Source organism: Eptesicus fuscus, chromosome 9 (assembly GCF_027574615.1).
Source record: "Eptesicus fuscus isolate TK198812 chromosome 9, DD_ASM_mEF_20220401, whole genome shotgun sequence".
Classification (NCBI taxonomy): domain Eukaryota; kingdom Metazoa; phylum Chordata; class Mammalia; order Chiroptera; family Vespertilionidae; genus Eptesicus; species Eptesicus fuscus.
The window spans coordinates 14,329,200-14,349,921 of NC_072481.1; the positions used below are offsets into that span (position 1 = coordinate 14,329,200).

At 53.2% G+C, this 20,722-nt stretch overlaps 1 protein-coding gene across 1 annotated transcript in view; it reads right to left on the reverse strand.

Moving 5' to 3' along the window:
* Window positions 1–1,142: 1,142 nt before the first annotated feature.
* The window catches only part of MYOM3 (myomesin 3), a 52,070-nt gene continuing 32,490 nt past the window's right edge, over window positions 1,143–20,722 (reverse strand). The window contains exons 21-37 of the mRNA XM_054721281.1: window positions 20,120–20,234; window positions 19,165–19,321; window positions 18,094–18,203; window positions 16,420–16,464; window positions 15,648–15,784; window positions 13,850–13,994; window positions 13,654–13,713; window positions 13,217–13,284; window positions 12,103–12,213; window positions 9,423–9,510; window positions 8,825–8,863; window positions 8,452–8,560; window positions 6,252–6,415; window positions 6,010–6,046; window positions 5,802–5,824; window positions 4,313–4,368; window positions 1,143–3,066 (exon numbers count right to left, since the gene is read on the reverse strand). Coding sequence (XP_054577256.1) covers window positions 2,803–3,066; window positions 4,313–4,368; window positions 5,802–5,824; window positions 6,010–6,046; window positions 6,252–6,415; window positions 8,452–8,560; window positions 8,825–8,863; window positions 9,423–9,510; window positions 12,103–12,213; window positions 13,217–13,284; window positions 13,654–13,713; window positions 13,850–13,994; window positions 15,648–15,784; window positions 16,420–16,464; window positions 18,094–18,203; window positions 19,165–19,321; window positions 20,120–20,234 — 1,728 coding nt within the window. The 3' untranslated portion in view covers window positions 1,143–2,802. The remainder of the gene's footprint in view (window positions 3,067–4,312; window positions 4,369–5,801; window positions 5,825–6,009; window positions 6,047–6,251; window positions 6,416–8,451; window positions 8,561–8,824; window positions 8,864–9,422; window positions 9,511–12,102; window positions 12,214–13,216; window positions 13,285–13,653; window positions 13,714–13,849; window positions 13,995–15,647; window positions 15,785–16,419; window positions 16,465–18,093; window positions 18,204–19,164; window positions 19,322–20,119; window positions 20,235–20,722) is intronic.

Here is a 20,722-nt window from a genome sequence, read left to right on the forward strand (position 1 = left end):
GTCCATATACAGCACAACAGGGCTCAGCTCTAGTTCCCAAACTGTTACCAAATCACAGTTCACAGCCCCAGGATGCACTGCTTCTGAGTTTCTTCTTAGCAAGCAATCCTGTTCCCTACCATTAGGGGGCACTCACACCATGTTCCATCAGGGCCAACAGGAACTCATGACAAATTGTGGTGGACCATGGTCCCCACCCAGCCCTGCTCCTACCATGGAGGAAATTTTATTCTTCTGGACAGTGGAGACTTACTGATGTGCTCATTCATCACTTTGGCAATTCTCACGTGTTTATTAAGAACTATAATTGCTTCACCTTTGGGCTCCATATACCCGTCCGCTGGGCTCAGGGGCAGTGTGGCAGAGCAGAATGTCCTCTGAACCAGGATCCAGGGACCCTTGTTCTTGTCCTTGACCTGACCCTGCCACTTACCATTTAGATTCTCAACTGCCATATCTGTAAAAATGGGGCCCCTGATGCCGTCCCATTGAACTGATGAACTCTTCGGTATGAGAATGCTTTAAAGCTTCTTAAGTGTTGTGCCTCTGTGATTTATTGTCGTCATCAAGATCTCTGCCTACCTCCCTGTGTTCGGTGAAGATCATGTGAAGGAGAAGGGAGGGTGCTTTGTGTGACGATGAAATACATATGGACCCATATCCGGACTGCTGCTAGGGATAGGGTGCACGGATACTGTGCTGATTTCTTTGAAATTGGTGACATTTTTCATTGACACGTGTAAGAAGCCAAGTCCCTCCTCTGAGATGCCACGTATGAGAGTGGGAGGGAGGGTGAGGATGAGCCTTTTTCTTCATTAGATCAGCATGAGACCAGAAAAGCAGAGGAGGATTGAGCTTTGGGAAGTAATATCAGTGTCAGCTGAAAGGGCCCTCAAAAATAATCTTTCAGTCTTCCTTTATTTTCCTTTTAAATTCTCATCCGACGATATTTTTTCCATTGATTTGGGGAGAGAGAGCGAGAGAAACATTGATGTGAGACACATGGATTGGTTGCCTCCTGCACAGATCGAATCTGTGACAGAGGTACATGCCCTTGACTGGGAATTGAACTTGAGACCCTTCAGTCTGTGGGCTGATGCTCTAACCACCTAGCAAAACTGGCCAGGGCAGCCTTCTTTTTTTTTTTTTTTTTTTTTTGTAGGTGGGAAATCAAGGCCCAGAGAAAGGAAAAGGATTGCCCCAAATGTGTTCGCCTCCAAGACCTGCACAATTCCCCGTACTCATTCCTGGCCAGGGCACATTCAGGTCCTCCTGCCACCCCCTCCCCTGAACACCTGGCCTGACTGAACCATAAGCCCAGAACTTGGGCTGGGAGATATGTTACCCACCATGCCTGATGGTAGATGTAGGGATGATTCATTTTATCCTTAAGTTCAGAAGTCATTTCAGAAAACAGAGGTGAGTTATCTTCTGGTGTTGGAGTTATAGGTGATTTTTATTTTCTTCTTTATAATTTTCATGGCTTTCTAAATTTTTACAACAAAACATCTATAACTTTATAAACCCCACCCAATCCAAATCTTATTTTTTTCAAAAAAGAAGAAGCCTTAGCCAGTTTGGCTCAGTGGATAGAGCGTTGGCCCATGGGCTGAAGAGTCAAGGTTTTGACTGCGGCCCAGAGCACGTACCTCGGTTGCAGGATTCATCCCCAGCCCTGGTCAGGGCATGTGCATGAGGCAACCAATCGATGTGATGTGTCTCTCTCACATTGATGTTTCTCTCTGCCTCCCCTCCTCCCTTCACTCTTTCTAAAAATCAATGGAAAAAATAAGGAAATCGGAGAGTGGTGAAATGCCCAGCTCTGACTTGGGGTCCATCAAGCAAGGCCAACTGGGATCTGTCACAACAGGCAGAGGCCCCGAGCAGGAAGACATCCTGAAGGTCATCCAGCTCACCAGCCTGGCATCCAATGCCATCCAGGCAGCATCACCCACCTCCTCACCTTTGCTCCCACCAGGCCGCACTCCTGAAATGTCCTCCTCCCATCACCACCACCAAATTGGACTCATTTTCCAGGGTCCGACACAATTCTGCTGGTTCCGTGGAGATGTTTGAAAGCCCCCCTTCTCCAGTTGGGACGGACATCTGTCTCTCTCCTTTGACCAAGAGTGGCACGTTATTTGCATTTGTTTTATAACCTTATCATCTGCCTTGTCCTGGAGTCATTGTACCCGGGTCTGACTCTCCCAATGGGCTGAAGCCTCCTGGGCAGCAGGGCCTGAATAGTATTTATCTCTGTGCTCCCGATGCCATCCTCAGCCTGGCACATGCTAGACTTCACATGAATGTTGGTTGAACTTACGCGAATGGAAAATATAGCATCCTAAAAGAGGGGTATTGTGATATATCACTTTATGGCAGGGCTAGCCAGCCTTGGCACCATTGACATCTGGGGTGGGATAATTCCACGTGGTACGGAGCTGTGGTGCTTAGCAGTTTCCCTGACCTGTACCAATAGACACTTCTGCCAATAGACACCTCCAGTTGTGACAATTAAAAATTTGGACATTGTCTTTTGTCCCTCGGATGGAGAACCAGTGGTATATGGTTTATAAATGGCTTTTATAAATATTCCCTAGGAGTAGGAATTCCTGTTTGATTGATGAGAATAGCAAGGCTGATGGAGACTGTAGAGTTGAAGTTGGGTCTTGCTCAGAGGTGTCTTATTCCAAGTCCAGGGCTGATCCTACTCTCCTGTAGGGGACCCCAGCCAGGTCTTTGTTGCTCCACTGTGGTGTATCCACCCCCCCGCCCCCACCCCCGTCTCCTGGCTGTGTCTGATCACTTCTTCTCCAGCACCTTGAGCTCCTCCCCGTGCTTGAACACGCTGATGGTGACCTGGCCTGTCTCGGAGCCATACTTGTTCTTGACAAAGACGCCGTAGCGCCCGCTGTCCTCACTGTTGACCCTCTCGATGGTGATGGTGACCTCTGACCCCCTAACCTCCATGTGGTAGCGGTCAAGGAAGGTGACAGGCTGGTCATTCTTCAGCCAAGAAATTTCAGGGGCGGGGTCTCCTGAGATGACGCAGGTCAGGCACAGCGTCTGGAAAGACAGGAAGGGAACGCTTGATCAGCTCCTGGTAGGAACCCCTGGCATTCGCCATCACTCCCCCAGCGAGCTCCCAGCGCAAGTTGCTCCTTGTGATAAATTCATTCCGTGCGTTTTATTGTATCACATAAAGGGATAACATTAAAGGGAGAGACATTTTACTTTAACCCCCGTCCTCCATCCTCAACTTTCCTCCATCCTCCACTTTTCTACAAGAATACTTACTAGTTAGGGTTTTAGATCATTATTATTCTGCCAGTTATCCGCCCCAGAATGGCCTGAGCTTTGCTTTATTGCTTTTTGTGGTATATATGTCATTATGACATATGCAAATAAGGCTATGCTGCTTTAATACAACGATTTATAAATTGTGTTTGGAAATTCTTGAGTAAGCTCTAAATCAGAGCCGTATAATGTAATGGTCAAACACTCAGAGTCTGGAGCTGGGCTGCCTCAGCTCTGCTCCTTCAAACTGTGTGACCTCAGGTGAGTCCTTTAACCTCAGTTTTCTGAGCTATAAAGTGTGACTAGTAATAATATCCCATTCCATGTGGTTGCCTGGATGGTTAAACAAGCTAACTTATGTAGCACATATGCAATAGTGCCTGGCACAAAGTAAGCACCATAATCACAGTAGCTGTCATTTTCTAGAACATTAGACTTGCATAATTTCAGCCCTGGAAGGGCTTTTAGGGAATCATCTAATTGAACCCCTAATGGAAACTAAAGTCACAGAGGGAAGTTCATGACACCCAGGGCCGGTAGGAGAGCTGGCAGAGCTGGGGCGAGCACCCCCTTGGGTCTGACCCCAGGCTCAGGGGCTTCCTTTGTACTACATGTGACCATGAGGTGTCACTCGGCCAGGTGCTGGAATCCACAGTGCTACAGGGTGTCATGATTTTTGTTGTTGTTGTTTTTAATCCTCACCCAAGGATATTTTTTCCATTGATTTTTAGAAGTGGAAAGAAGGGAGGGAGGAAGGGAAGGAGGGAGAGAAACATTGATGTGAGAGAGACACATTGATTGGTGGCCTTGTGCACGCGCCCTGACCAGGGCCAGAGATTGAACCTGAAACCCAGGTATGTGCCCTTGACCGGGGATTGTGCCTGTGACCCTTCGGTATGCGGGCCAACGCTCCAATCACTGAACCACACTAGCCAGGGCTGTGCCATGATTTCTGATGGACATGTGAGGGAACACAGCATGGGACGGCTGGCCCTGGGCTGGGCACAGTCTGTACCTTATCCTCCATGATCGTGGCCACATCTGGCAGGCCCCTCACCACTTTGGCACGATCTGCAAGGAAAAAGTGAGACCCCAGTGATGAATGTTTTCCTGCAGATTGCGCCCCAGAAGCAAGTTTCCACAGAGCTGAGCAATGCTCCTTTTGTCTATTTTCATCATTTTAGGGATGGAAATCTTTACATGTGTAGCACATGTTTCCTTGCCTTCGTAAACAGAAAGTAGGGGACATAATGTGTTTCTGTTATTGACGTGAGGTCCTCGTCATGATTGGTGGTACCTGGAGGGGGCAATGGGATGCCCCTCCCCTCAAGAACTGGGAAAGAAGGTGAATAAGATGGTGCTAAGCCTTAAACTGGCAAAAGCACACATAGGTGTTGATGGACCGGAGACTCAAGGCGGGGGGGGGGGGGGCGGGCAAGGAAAAATGGGACAGAAGCTTTGGGGACACTGACTCTGGTCGAGGAGGGGACCTGGTGGCCATTGTGGGTGGGCAAGAGGAGCGGTTGTACATCGCTCAGCAGGAAGTCCATGTATTCCTTAGGCTACTGTTGAGGCTGTGGGAGCAGGAGGGGTGGGAGTGTGGACCCTAGAGCACGGACGAGGATGTGCAAAGAGCCTGAGTGGAGGGTGTCAGTCCGATGGATGTCAGGGGAGCAGGACCCTGAATTGGGGTGAGGGGAGAAGGCCCCAGAGATGGACGCTGTGGAACGGTCGCCAGGCCCTTCACAGCTGGTGAAAGGGTCCACTTCCCTGGACTCTGGATTCCACAAGCCCAGCCACCGTGTGTGGCGAGCTCAGCTCCCTCTCTTAGAGTCCCGGACAGGGGTCCTGCCCAGGGACACGCATCCCAGGATGGAGGGATGCTCTTGCTGAGTGAGTGGACGGTGGTGTGATGGTCTTGTGAATCTCCTGATCATGGCGGCACCTCCTGGCAAGGCGCAGGCTGAGGGGGGTGTCTCGGGCTGCACTCTCGCCACCAAAGAGCCCACGCCCCTGAAGGACTCCCCACTGCCTGGCCACGTAGACCCCCACTTCCCAGTTATCTTTATGAATGCTGAGGCCCGCACTTCCTGCCAAGTGGGAGACTCAGGGACAATGTCTCTGTGGAGGGCGAATTCCCCCTCCCACAGATGACCCCAGCTAGCGGTTTTGAGTTCTTGCTTCTGTTTCTCAAAGTCATTCAGTTTCTCTCCTGGTTGTCCCCTGCCTGTCGGGTTTCACCTGACCTTGCCCTTGACATTGCCCATGGGCCTGCTGGGCACTTGGCCCACGCTGGGCGCCTCCCCACCCACAGTCCCAGGGACCCTCGGAGTCCTTACCCATCTGTCTTCACGCTGTCACTGCCCAGGTGTCCCTGGCAGCTCCGTGACAGCTCAGAGCCACGCAGACTCCACTGGGACCTGCACAGCCCCCCGGGCGCCATAAGCTCCCTGGCAGCCGCCCCAACCCCGGAAGTGAAAACAGCGGAAATGTGGGTGACTTACTCTTCTCGATGATGGCCAAGGCTCTGAAAAACAGAAATGGGAACAGGCTCAAGGTTCCATTTGCTAAAGGGCAGTGGTGCGCGGGTGGGGGTGAGAGGATGAGGAGGGACAGGAAGAGCTGGCCGGGCTCCCAGAAAGGGGTCCTGTGCACAGTTCATGCCGGACCCACGGGCCTGTGACTCACACTGAGAAACACAGAGGAACTCACTTCAGTCTCTGGTGCTCAGCCATGGCGTCGTCAAAAGCTGTGAGAAGGAAAAGGGGCGGGAGAGGGGGTGTCAGGGCGCCTGCCCCTGTGACCTCAGGTGCAGGGCTCAGCGCCACGAGCCCTCCACTCTTTCCCCTCCCAGCCCAGTTCTCTTGGGCAATGCCAGGTTGGGTGGGGATGGGCATGGGGTTGTCCAAAAGACCATGGGGTTTTCACCGGGGACAGACAGGCGGACAGCTCACCTTGCCCCGAGAGGTCGGTTGAGAGCTGCCGGACTTCCTTCCCGGCTGCGATCTCCAGGGTGTACCTGCCCTTGTCTGAGTCTTTGGGATCCAGGATGTGGAGCCAGATCTCATCCAGCGTGGTGCCAGCCCTCGCCCGGTCCCCGCTCTCCAGGCGCTTCTCTCTGAATGTGGGGCAGAGGAATGGTTAACACGGCGCAGCCCACCGTGCTGCTCAGGACAGCTGTCTGCAGGCCTACAGGCTCCCCCAGCCCTGAATGCCTCTCCTGGGGTTTTGTTTCCAGATTCCTGAGCTGAAGGTGGTGAGCATCCATGAGACATTCCATAACTATCCATCCACCCATCCATCCATCCATCCATCCATCCATCCATCCATCCATCCATCCATCCATCCCATCCATCTATCCATCCATCCATCCACCCATCCATCCATCCACCCATCCATTCATCCATCATCCATTCATCATCCATCCATCCATCCATCCATCCATCCATCCATCCATCCATCCATTCATCATCCATCCATCCATCCATCCATCCATCCATCCATCCATCCATCCATCATCCATCCATCCATCATCCATCCACCCATCCATTCATCCATCCATCCATCATCCATCATCCATCATCCATCCACCATCATCCATCCATCCATCCATCCATCCATCCATCCATCCATCCATCCATCCATCCATCCATCCATCCATTCATCCATCCATCCATCCATCCATCCACCCATCCATCCATCATCCATCCATTAAACCCTGTGGCACATCGACTATGTGCCACTGCTGAGTCTGTGTTGCGCCATGTCCTGCAGACTGGGAATCGGAGGAAGTAGTGCTTCAGGTCAGTGACCACCAGTCACTTCCTCGCCTCTTCATTCTCCTCATCTTTAACCCTTCCAGGGTTTCTTCCACAATCACTCTCCCCTCACCCTTAGAAAGAAACCATTTAAACTTCTTTTTTTGTTAATCCTCACCTGAAGATATTTTTTTCATTGATTTTTAGAAAGAGCAGAAGGGAGGGAGGGAGGGAAAGATAGATAGATAGATAGATAGATAGATAGATAGATAGATAGATAGAAACATCTATTGGTTGCCTCCCGAACACAACCTGACCTGGGCTGGGGATTGGCCTGCAACCCAGGTACATGTCCTTGACTGGGAATTGAACCCACAACCCTTAGGTATGTAGGCCAACAATGCAACCACTGAGACACATTGGCCAGGGCTAAACTTAAAAAAAAAAAAAAATATATATATATATATATATATATATATATATATATATTTATTGCTTTCAAAGAGGAAGGGAGAGGGGGAGAGAGAAGAGAAACATCAAGGATGAGAGAGGATCATTGATGGGCTGCCTCCTGCATGCCCCTTACTGGGGATCAAGCCCACAACCTGGGCACATGCCCTTGACTGGAATTGAACCCGGAACCATTCAGTCCACAGGCCGATGCTCTATCCACTGAGCCAAACTGGCTAGGCTAACCTTTTTTGTTCTTGTTTTTAACTTAGAGTTCATTCCTGAAAACACCTGGCCCATGTCCCAGTGTTGTGTTGCAGAAGCGACACCTCTGGGCTTAGTCACAGGCCTTAGAAATGCTAGAGTGGGAGCTCCGTTATCTTGGAATTCAACTTGGCCTCAGCTCTCACTCATTTGACAAACTTGACCCAGTCAGTATAGCCTTCTTCACAGAATGGGTGCAGCAATGTCTGCTCCACAAGGCTGAGGAGTGCACGTGACGAGAAGCGCCAGAAAAATTCTGCTCTCATACAATCTGGGGTTACTTAGTTCGAAGTCAAATCTTCGTGGATACCTTATCTACCCTGCCTTCAAGCCCTGGCCCTCAGTTAGTTGTCAGCCCCACAGGCCCTTCTGCTTGAGCCTGAGTTTGCTAAGGCTGCACAGACCCACAAGGGCACCATGACCCCCTCCTCCACCTGGCTGGCTGGTTTGCCCTGGTTCCTGCACCCTTCCCTCCCTCAGTTCCGGAGGCTGCCCTAAGCTGGTCCTACCACCAGGCTACCCAGCTTCCCTGGGGGATCTCCCTTCTGCTCCCAATTCCTGACTCCCTCTGTGGGCAACAGGACCAGTGGGAGACCCCGTCTGCCGACCCCTTGGGACTGAGCTGGGCCAGGTGCTGGGCCCCCCACAGCTGGGCTAGGGCTCCAGGGCAAAGCCGACCTACTTGTGGAACCAGGTGGTTTTCATGTACTCCGCGTTGTAGTACTTGACCTTGCTGAAGATCCGGATGCCCTCCTCCGTGCCCTGGACTTCCAGTGGGGTGGCAGAGAGCACTGGGGAGGCAGAGGGGAGGCAAGGAGAGGCGTGAGTCTCCCCAGAGCTCCTTCGGGCAGCACATTTTGGGGCCCACCAGCTTGTCCTTGCTCTCGGGTGCGGTGGGAGGATGCAGGGTTGTGAGGAGGCAGGAGTTTCTCTCCCTCCGCCCCCTGTCTTTGGATTTGGAGACTAAGCCCACCCCCAGCAGCCAAGGCTGGTTGGAGGTCCCTGGAGGCGATTTGGCATCAGGGAGGGTTGGGCAGAGAGAGGGGCTTACTTACCACCAATCCTGCCCAGCTCCGTGAAGACGGCGTCCAGGGCTGGGGGAGACAGAGAGAGTGGTCAGCTGACGTCGGACCCCCCCTCCTCGCCCCCCGTGGACGCACCAGGATGGGGGCATCCTTAGAAAGGCTGGAGGAGCTCAGAGCGGCTCTCGGGGCACAGGGAGCTCTGAAGAACACCTGCCATGGTCGGGGAGGGAGGGAGCCTGGGGCACTCAGTGACGGATAAGGCAGGGGCCCCACGGGTGGAGGACGAGTGGGCCGACCTGACAATGCTCTTGCCCGCTGCGCCTACAGCTGGACGAGGAGCCAGGGGCCCCGGTGGGGCAGAGCAGTGAACTTGGGCTGGGAGCCTTGAAGCCTGGCCTCACTGTGGTATGTTTCAGTGAACAGGGGCCTCAGTGTCACACAGACCAGGCGCCTGCCACTGACTAGCTGTGCAGCCTTGGGCCTGTCGCTTAACCTCTCTGGGCCTCAGTTGTCCCAAGTGCTATGGGGCTCCTATACATCTCCCCCCACAGGCCAGATCACTGTCTCTTGGTTCAGCGTGAACCCCCCCTGGCCCTCCTGGCCCATCTCCAACATCGCCAGCCCCTACCTTCCCCTGTGAGGTCCAGTATGGTGTCATCCTGCCCTCGGTCATCAGAAACCGACGCTCTATAAACTCCCATGTCCGCCTTGGACAGCTGGAAAGAAGTGAGTGAAGGCAGGGTCAGCCCGGGCTCCAGGCCGGGCCTCGCTCTCTGTGTGATCTCAGGCAAGACCCATCTCCTCCCGGGCCTCGGTTTACCCATCTGGAATGGGTGTGCTCTAAGGCTCCTTCCAGCTCCAGAGCCCCCTGATTCCAACTCAGGGCTGGTCTGGGCCTGAGGGTGCAGTAGGTAGAGTCAAGAGCAGCTGCTCCAAGCAGAGCGAGTGACCCCTCTGCGTGGAGCCTGTCTGAGCATCACTCACCCCCCACCTGGGCTGCCCTGCTTCCTGGGGGCCCTGGAAGGAGGGACCCCCTGTAGTTCTGTAGAAGGAAGTGTGTTCTTTCCCTCAGGAAATAGGGGGTCCTCTCTGGCACATGCTTGTTAACCCCAAAATGAAGCCTGCATCAACACACAAGCAAACCATTAACTTGGTGGTACTTCAATACATACATATATATATTTATATTGATTTCAGAGAGGTAAGGAGAGGGAGAGAGAGATAGAAACATCAACAATGAGAGGGAATCATTGATCGGCTGCCTCCTGCAAGTCCCGCACTAGGGACCGTGCCCAAAACCCAGGCACGTGCCCTGACCAGGAATTGAACTGTGACCTCCTGGTTCATAGGTCAATGGTCAACCACTGAGCCACAGCAGCCCTGCTGGGTGGTACTTTTTTTTTTTTTTATATTTTATTGATTTTTTACAGAGAGGAAGAGAGAGGGATAGAGAGTTAGAAACATCGATGAGAGAGAAACATCGATCAGCTGCCTCTTGCACACCCCCTACTGGGGATGTGCCCGCAACCAAGGTACATGCCCTTGACCGGAATCGAACCTGGGACCCTTGAGTCCGCAGGCCGACGCTCTATCCACTGAGCCAAACCGGTTTCGGCTGGGTGGTACTTTAAAAAAAACCATTTTTATTGATTTCAGAGAGGAAGGGAGAGGGAGAGAGATAGAAACATCAATGATGAGAGAGAATCATTGATTGGCTGCCTCCTGCACACTCCCTACTGGGGGGGATTTAGCCTGCAACCCAGGCATGTGCTGGAATCGAACCTGGGACCCTTTAGTCTGCAGGCCGATGCTCTACCCACTGAGCCAAACCAGCTAGGGCTTTAAAAACAAGGCCCACAGGTCAGATGTGACTTGTCATTACCCAGCGTCTCCCTCAGGGCCTGGGGAGTGATATTTGCCTTCCTGTTCCCTCGCACCCAGCGTTTCTACATGGTGTGCTGTGAGGCAGCTAAGGCAGAGGCAGCTCCTAACCTGGGGACCAGAGGGCCAAACCCCAAGAGTCCTCTCCTAGTCCTTTCCCTCCTCCCCAAATGAAGGCTCCACAGCCCCCCTCCCCCCCCACGGGGGGCGTGGGGGAGAGGGAAGGTGACTGCAGAGAGTTCTGACCCTGCTCTCTAGCCTTGGGCCTTTGTACTTAAACCCTCTGAGCCTCCGGTTACTCATCTGAGACGGCGGCATAGCCCTTGCCTGGCTGCGTGGTGGCCTTGCTGTGAGGATCAGGGAGGTACCTCTCTGGCAGCCAGAAAGTTTTGCACTAAGGGGGCCTATGATGGTAAGACTCAGTAGCTACTAAGCATCTACTCGATGCCAAGCCCTGTGTCAGGAGCTTACACCACGAGGACAAAGGCCAACTGGCATCGCCCCGTCCGGGATCTGGGCGAAGACCCTGAAATCATCATTTCCTCCCTCGCCAGCAAATCTGTGCTGCTCCAGTCCCCCTCGGCACCCAGTGAGGCCGCAGAAGTCAGCAGCGGGGCAGAAACACGACTCGCGTTTCTATCCTAACCAGGTCACGCTTCTCAGAGGCCACGGGGGACGTGGGTGGGTGAACCGAGTCCCGGGCCTGGTGCCTGGCCTTCATACCCTAAAATCCTAGCCTGTCAGGGCAGGAAGGAGTCTGGGAGAGCACCCCTTCCCACCCTCTCATGCTGCCCGTGAACACGGGTCAGAGAGCAACAGCGACTAGCCCAAGGCCACACAGGGCCAGGGCCAGGCCTGGAGTCCAAACAAAAGGGAAATCAGTCTTACTGATTCTCTCTTTATTTAAAATCCTGGAATTGTTTCCCCATGCCTCCCCGGCCCCATTATTTTGATTTTTAAAAATATTGTATGAAATATCATTTATCTTTTGTTGTCATTGTTGTTAATCCTCACTGGAGGATATTTTTTCCATGGATTTTTAGAGAGAATGGAAGGGAAGGGAAGAGAGAGAGAGAGAGAGAGAGAGAGAGAGAGACATCGATGTGAGAGAGACACATCAATTGGCTGCCTCCTGCATGTGCCCGGACCGGGGCAGGGGATTGAGCCTGAAACGGAGGTATGTGCCCCTCACTGGAATCGAACCCGGGACCCTTCAGCCCGTGGGCCGACGCTCTATCCACTGAGTCAAACCAGCTCGGGCTGAAATATTATTTATCTCGATTACTGAGTTTCAGGGCCCCCTGCATTTTGCACCTGTGGTGACTGGCTCACCGGCCTCACCTCGCCCTGGCCCTGCTCCTGACTCGGCACCCGGTGCTCCTGGCACTGCCCGGGGGTGTGAGCCCTGACGCCGGAGCTGCACTCACCTCCTCGATGCAGAGGAGCCCTGCTCCGGTCTGCGGGTCGTACTGACCGTTCGGCGTCTCTTTATTCTGGAAGAACCACTGGAAGCGGGTCTCATTCTTGGTGTTGGTCACCTGAGGAAAGTGGAGAATGTGGCTCCATCAGGCTTCCTCTTTTTGAAGTAAAAACTCAGCTCCTCAGAACTTAAAAAAAATTTTTTTTCTCCACAAATGTGACACTTGCCCCTGCACATACACACTCTCACCGTAAGTCCCAGCCACCTTCTTCCTCACACCCATGTCTCTGCTGGCTTCTGGACTCAGGACTTTTGCTAATGCTGTTCCCTCTGCCTCTCGATCCCTTTGCTACTCTAGTTTCCTTGTAAACACCTCTGCATCTTAGACTTGTCGATTGTCACCTCCCTCAGGAAGCCTTCCTGGAAGCTCCCCAGAGTGCACACGAGTCTCGGTTTCAGCAGGAGGCACGCTGTTTTCCAAGGATCTCTTCCTCCTTGTATGCCCAGTGCCTTGCAGAGTGTCTGGTGCACAGTAGGTGCTTTGAGTTTGCTGAAGTGATATGCTCTGGGAGAGTACCCCCCCCCACCCGGCCCTCCCCAGTTCCCTAAAGAGGCCGCAGGGTGCTGAGAAGGAGCACCACTGGGAGTCAGACAGACTCTCGGCTCCACCGGTTGATTCTGAGCGATTCCCCTGTTTGTTTTCCCATCCGCAAAGTGGGGGTAATAATGCCGAACGCACAGATGCTCGTGAGGCAGATGAAATAAAACAATGCTCTGAAGCACTGAGCAGAGTGTCTGGCAAGGCGGCCGATAGATCCCAGGGAACCTGCTCAACACACAGACCCCTCACTTGCTCTCAGACCCCGGGCCCCAAAGAACCCCTGCCCTGTGCAGCTTGGAGACCTAGTTCCAGGCTGACCCAGCTCCCGCCGATTCTGTTCCCTGGGCTCTGCGAAGGGTGGCTTTGCTTTCTGGTTAGATGCAGTCTCCCTGGGCTACTTTGCAGGTGTGGGATCAACCAAGCACAGGGTATTGATTTTGTGGGAGCAGAGCAGATACAGCCACCGGGCGTGGGGACGAGCCACAGAGATAGCCCAGGGGGCCTCGGGGCAGGGACTTGCCTTGCACGTCAGCAGCACTTGGCAGTCCTCCGTGACCTTCCACTGCAAGAACTCCTCGAAATAGGGACCTGCAAGTGCAAAACAAACAGGCCCACCAGTCAGAGCTCCAGGCTCAGCCAGGGCGCCACCTGGTGGCGAGACAAGGGAAGCCAGCTGGGATTGGGGCTACTAGCGACCAGGGGTCCCCTCAGATTCTGCCCCCACCAGAGGGGCAGAGGCTAGGGTGAGGCAAGGGAGGTGCCTAGGGTGCAAAATTTAGGGAGGCACTCACTCTCCTCGTGGGGCAAGCGCTGTTTCGTTCTGGCACAGGGGCAGAGCTGGACTGAATTGCAGTGGCCTCCCTGGGGGCCCAGCAGGGCTGAGGGATCCAGAGTTCCCCAGCCCTGACCTCTGGCCTGGTGGCCGAGGCCTTTGAACTTCACCCCAGTAACTCTTACCCTGTTTTCTCTTCCAGTCTCTTCTCTTAGCATCTGCCTTCCTCAGAAGTTTGTCAAAATCTGTGAACACATAGGGAGGGGCTGGCATGAGCCAAGAGGAACACCGGTCCACAGAGGGGCATCAGGGTGGACAGAAGACCCCAGAGCCGCGAGCTGAGGCCGGGCGCATGGGCGGGGTGGGCAGGGCGCGGCTGACCGTCGTCCACCAGGGCCAGGGTGATCTGGTTTTTGGCTTTTCCGTCTTGGAGCTGAGCTGTGTACGACCCTTTGTCCTCCTCACGCAAGTTCTGGATGATCACTTCCACCAGGCCCTTCTCTCGCTCAAAATTGATTTTGCGGTCCTGGGGAGAACAAACCCGAGAATCCCCTGTGCCCTTTTCCAGCCCCAGGGCATTTGCGTTATGGGCACAAATGTGCGGTTGGGCCTGGAGAGTGGTATGTGCAGAGTTAGAAGCCCTCAGAGATGGGGAGGGAGCCCTGGGTAACCCTCTACTGCTTGTATCGTGGGGTTCTTCCCCCAACTAGCCCTGCGAACACCCCTGGGGGCTGGCAGGCACAGGGATGAGTCTTGGTGCTTGAATTAATTGCAATTAATAATACGCCTCAACCCCTATTGTGCCATTTCCCCCCCTTTTCTACTTCTTTTACAATTCTCCATAAAAGTATAAAGGATAATATTTAAAAAGCCTGTGCACTTGCTATCCAGAATTAACACCCATTTGTATTTTGTCATATTCTAACAGTTTTAAAAGTTTTCTTTTCCACATTTATTTATTTTATTTTTTTAAATGTATTTTTATTGATTTCAGAGAGGAAGAGAGAGAGAGAAACATCAATCGGCTACCTCCTGCACGCCCCACACTGGGGATTGAGCCCGCAACCCAGGGTTATGCCCTGACTGGGAATTGAACTGTGACCTCCTGGTTCATAGGTTGACGCTCAACCACTGAGCCACGCGGGCTGGGCTCTTTCCCACATTTAGAATCTTATTCCCTCTGGTCTTATTGGCATGTGTGGTTTGAGGGAGCCATCTAGTTTTACTTTATATTTCTATCAGGGCCAGCGATAGTCTAGACTCTGTGACACTTCCTCTGCCATGTGCCAAGTTCATACTTAATCGTTAAGCAGAACATTCAAATCTGTTTCCTCCTTTGCTCCTCCTGATTCTGGGACAACCAGCCCCATTGTACAGATGCAGAAACAGAGGCCTATAGAGGGGAAGGGTCTTGCCCAAGGGCACACAGCTGATGGGGGTGATGTATGAGTCCTGTGGCATCTAACCCTGAGCTCCTTCCCATCCCTCTACAACACATAGTTTCTGATGGTGGTAAAAATTCACAATTAATATGATCTCATAATTAAATATGTCATGAGATTGAAATTGTGTTTGTAAGTAAAAACAGTTGAATATGGGCAACTCGTGTGTCAACTATAAAAAGCAATGGAATACTACAAGTGTAATAGTAAGAAGGAATAAAAGTAATATCAGGAAATAAAAGTAATATCAGGTACACTATCCTGCTGCACTGAATTCGTTTGAATTTAAGAAAAGCAAAAAGATAAAAAATTATTCTGTCCAAGAACAGGAAAATGGATGAAAGAGCATATGTGAAATGTCTACTTGAATAAAAACTCTATTCAGTGTATGTTAAACTGGGCGAAAATTCTCTGTATATCCCAGAGTTAGGGTCTAGGCTTGGATAATTATCAGTATGAATGCGGGTTTTTCATCTGAAGAATGTCTGGTGGGACATTCAAATGTTGTAGGGGGTGTGGGGAATTCTTCGTGCGATTCGCATTGATGGGCATGTACCTTCCCTGCCATCTGCCCCCCAGGTGCTGAAAACCAGCTGTCCCCATACCCACGCCATCACTGTGACCGTTTCTGATATGTCCGCTAGGGGGCGCTGCCGACTTGTGGGGAACCACTGCCCGGGGGAATCTGGGAGCTGGGCTGGGGTCCTCCCTTAGGAAGGAATCTGAGTTCCAGTTACCGGTGAGCTGAAGATCTCCTTCTCGTTGAAGATGAGATGCAGCTCAGCGGCCGGAGATAACTTTTCTACTTCCAGCCAAAGCCGCACCTCTCCTCGCTCCAGGATGTCAATGTTCCAGCCCGAGATCAGCTTGATCACTGCGAGGCAGGCAGAAGGCAGGGAGGAGTGGGGGGGGGGGGGGGCCTGGGCCCCCTCCTCCCCGCCCTGCTCGGCGAACCAGCCCCACCCTGAGCATGTCTGAAGGAGGCGCACTGAGGTGGGGTGTCTGAGGAGGGTTTTACGCATGCCCCCTCTAGAGTGAGCTCATTTTAAGGAAGTGTTACCTCCTCCCACACCTCGGAGGCTGTGCCTCTCACCCTGGGGGACCCCAAGGACTTTCAGAAACACCAGTGTCCAGGCTCTGATTTGTCTGGGGCGTGGCCTGGGCATTGGGATTGTGAAAAGCTCCTGGGGTGATTCCAATGTGCACCCAAGTTTATGCCCCAGCCCGCTACTAGCCAGCGGAGGGAAGCAGAGGTTTCCATGATCCAAAATCCACCTGAGAAGAAACATCCCCTCTGCCTCCTTGCACTCCCTTTCACCTGCCTCCCCTTTTCCATTCACAGACCGCTGACACCCCCAAACTCTGCCCTCCAGCCCCATGATGCCCCACCCTCTGCTTCCCCTCCAAGCCCTCCCCTGTCTCCCCCCTCCCACCCCCACAGCTAGTTTTTTGCTTTTGCTGATTCAACTCTGCTCCGAACACCCCAGGAGGTGCCTGAGGATTGCTTACCTGGGTTTCTGATCTCATGGCTCAACTTCTTCAGCTTGTCCAGCTCTGGGAAGGGAAGAGCAAGGAAGAAATCAAAGAGAATGAAATACTGGGACCAGTGGGTCCATGGCAGCCATCTAGGGCCCATGCTGGGTGAAGGTCCCGAGAGACACCCCTCAACCTGGGGTCACTTGCAACCCAGGCGTTGAAGATGAGCCTGTGGGCCTTAGCCCCGGGGCACGGAGGGGGATGCAGAGGGCTGCTGCAGGTCACCTTGAGATCAAGTGCCACCTCCCTTGAGAAGTGCCTACTATGTGCCGGGTGCTGCATTATCTCACTGGTCCTCACACACTGCTGTGGGGTCAGCGTTATTGTCCACCTCTGACCGCTCCAGGCCCACTGGGTTCTGAGCCCTGTTCTTAACCCCCTGTGATATGCCGCCCTGGTCTCTGAGGTCTGTCTGGCCCCCCAATACAGCACTTCAGTCTAGAAGTCTCCAGGGCAGCTCTGCCGAGTGCTGTCTCATTTGCCAACTGCCTCTTTATGTTAGGGTTTCTCCCCTGCAAAGCTGAGCTCCGAGTCTGTGAGTGTCTGGCACACAGTAGGTACCTAATAAACATGTGTTGCATGATGACTGGGCAGGGGCCGAGCCCATTCTCCTTTCCCCTTGTAAGCCCCAGAGTCTTCAGCATGATGAGTCTGGACTCACAGCAAGAATACAGTCAGGACAAGACATAAGGAAAAGCCCATCCCTTTTGTTGATGGCTTTCGTTTGCATAGAACCATCTAAATGTTTCTGATAACACTGTTTCAGTTGAGGGCCCGAGAGGTGACGTGACTTGCTCAAGGTCAAACAACCAGAAAACTGTGGGATTGTAATTGGGTCTGTCTGGCTCCTGCTTCTTAACAAAATCAAAGGACCTCCTGTGCATCAACAGAGCTGTCCCGCAGTTGCTATGGAGACAGAAGAGAGTGAGTCTTATCTGTCATTAGCACTGATTTCAGCTCTGTTTTTATTCATTCATTCATTCATTCATTCATTTATATTTTTATTGATTTCAGAGAGGAAGGAAGAGGTAGAGAGACAGAAACACCAATGATGAGAGAAAATCATTGATCAGCTGCCTCCTGCACACCCCTTACTGGGGATTGAGCCTGCAACTTGGGCATGTGCCCTTGACCAGAATCGAACCAGGGACCCTTCAGTCTGCAGGCCGATGCTCTCTCCACTGAGCCAAACCAGCGAGGGCTCAATTCTGTGTAAATCATCCAACATGGATGACCTTTCTATTCTCTGGTTTGTCATAGTCCCCACTGCTCCCTATTGCTATTCTCATTTCTCTGACGAAATGTTTTTTTTTTTGTTTTTTTTTAGGCTATAGAAGGAAGGGAAATAATCCTTGTGCCTTTGCTTTTATCCAAATTAGAAAAAGGAAGGAGACACAAGAAGAATGCGAACTCCACCAGGCAGGGATTTTTGCCCGTTGAGTTCACGGATGTAATCCTAGGACAGTACCTGGCGTATGGGAGGTGCTCACTAGATGTTATTAATTGACTGGCTGACTGACTGGGTGGGTGAGGACCCACTTCTCTGGAAATTGCTGCTTTATGAATTTTTGTTGCTTTTTGCCGGCCTCTGGGGGGCTCCGTCTGGGCCTGACTCTCTGGGCAGGTGGCAGGGGAGCAGGGACTTACCGGCCTCAGTCAGCGTGTGGCTCGCTGAGATGTCTTCATCAGCATCGGTGACCACCACCGAGTAGGTGCCCAAGTCCTCGAGGCCAGGGTCTCTCAGGATGACCTTGGACCTGGCAGAGAGAGGAGAGCAGGTGCTCCGAGCGGGGCCTTGTGCCCTAGAGGCCTGGGAGCTGGAGAGCCTCGGTCAGCGCTGGAGCCTTGCAGCCCAACTGCAGACCCCGGCCAGGCTGGGGAGCAGGGGTGGCTGCCTCCTCACACCTCCTTGGCGTCCTCTGCCCAGGGCAGCTCGGGCCTGGCACCTTCAGTGGCTCCTGTTAGCGGGCTGGCTGGCACAGGGTCTTACTGGTTGTATGGCCCAACTCCCCCTATAAGGCTCAAGTCATCAGCATTACCTCCTGCTGGACAGGGCCGAGGCCTCGAGCTGCTGGGGTGGAGGCATTTGACAGGGACCCTTTTGGTCATCTGTTCCCAACCCCTCTTTTTATTTATTTGTTTATTTTTAAAAAAATACTTATTTATTTATTTATTATTTATTTATATTTCAGAGAGGAAGGGAGAGGGAGAGAGAGATAGAAACATCAACGATGAGAGAGAATCATTGATTGGCTGCCTCCTGCACGCCCCCTACTGGGGATCGAGCCCACAACTCAGGCATGTGCCCTTGACCGGAATTGAACCCGGGACCCTTTAGTCCGCAGTCCGAGGCTCTAGCCACTGAGCCACATTGGCTAGGGCCCAACACCTCTTTTTTACAAATGAGATGAGACTGAGCCCAGAGATGCTCCAAGAACAAGTCACTGGCTGCCAGGCTAGGAAGGGAGTCCTGTGCACTTGCTCCCAGAAAAACAGTCCAAATGAACGCTGTCAGTCCAGCCCCTTAAATGCCCTGCTCCTCCATTTCTCCCTAAGGTGGCAGTCAGCACCCTCAGTGAGAGACAAGCATCCCTTCTCAGGCCCATTCATTCATTATCTGTGGGTCCTGCTGGGTGGGCTCAGCCACGAGCTTCTGCTGACTCATCTGACAACACGTGGGGCCCATGGACTAGCTGTGCCACCCCTCCCCTCACTCACTTGTTAGCTTCCTCCTCGATCTTGACCCTCTGGGGGTCCGGCGGGCCCTTGTAGTCCTTGGACCACTGAAACTCTGAGGCGTCGGGGGCCCCGGGGGCTTCGAAAGCCAAGTAGATGAAGCCTTCTTCGTCCACACCAACCTTGATCTCCGGGGCATCTGAGGGCAGGGTCCGACAGAGGGTGCCATGTTTACAAACAATACACCAGGTCATGCCCCTCCCCTCCTAAACCCTCCAACATCTGCCTATTGCACTTGAATAAAACAACAACCCCAGACTCCTGCTGTGGCCTCTGAGGCCTTGCAAATGTCACCTCCCCAGAGAGGCCCTCCCGACCACCCCGTTAATGTGACCCTCACCCCACCATATGAATGAGTAATTAAAAGAATGGAAAGAGATATGCCTTATAGTCAGGAGAGCGGAGTGACTCGGTCATGTTCTAGCTGTGTGACCTGCTCATTTCACCTCTCGGAGCTACAATAGCTTCCGTTCTAAACTGGTCCCTTTGGTGGCTGGTTGGGAGGGCCAGGGCAGGGGAGAACCTAGCACAGCGTGGGAGGGGACCTCAGCAGCTGTGACTGCAGGACGGGCAAAGCCCCGTGTGGCATCTGAAATAATACCTGGGACTGGAGTCGGGCGTCATTTCAAATCTCCGTGAAGTGTTGTGTGAGTTTATGAACGTGGCATGTGAAAGAACGGGGGAGCCCTTCCAATAGAAGATGTGTTCCTAACTTGGGGTTCCATAGAAATGAACGGAATGGGGAAGGGAGGGAGAAACAGCAGGAAGGAAGGAACGCTGGAAGAAGTGTGGAGTGCCGGGGGCATGGGGTGGGGTGGGAGGGATGGACAGAGGTCCTGTCCTGCAACTCCACATGCTCCTCCCGACCCCCTCTGAGCCCCTCCTCGACGGCCCAGCCCAGCCCAGCGTGCTGCTGGCGCCCTCCGCCTGCCCCCACCTGGCCTGTCCTCCAGGAGCACGGGGTCGGTGGGCATGGACGGCTGCCCCGGACCCGCTGAATTCACAGCCTGCACCTGGAACACGTACCTCTTCCCCGGCTGCAAGTCAGAAATCTGGGGGTGGGAGTGGGGGAGGGAGGCGAGAGTGAGCACCGAGGACAGCAAAGACCACCCTTCCCCAAACCCCGGCCACCAGGGTGCTGGGAACCGCGCATCTGTGGAACCCCGGGAAGGCACAGGCTGCCCTGGGGTGGGGACGGCTAGGAGCGCATCGCTCTCCTGACTTCCAGCTTTTAGTAGGTTCCCCACTGGGATGCTCTCCATGCCTGCGGCACCTGGAACCCCACTGGCTCGTAGCTTAACTCACCATCCATCTCCCTACGAGAAACCCTCTCCCTTCCTGCACCCCGTCTCTCCTCCATTTATTGCCCCAGGGAGAAGCCTTCAACATCTTTTTCTTAAGACCTAACATGGGACCACCAAGTCCCCATTTCATTTCCCCAGCGCGTCTCCACTGCAGCTGTGTTTCTCCTCGCCTGGATCCGTCCAACAGCGTCCCCAATGGCATCTCCCCCAAGACCCACCTCCCTGGCCTATCTTTC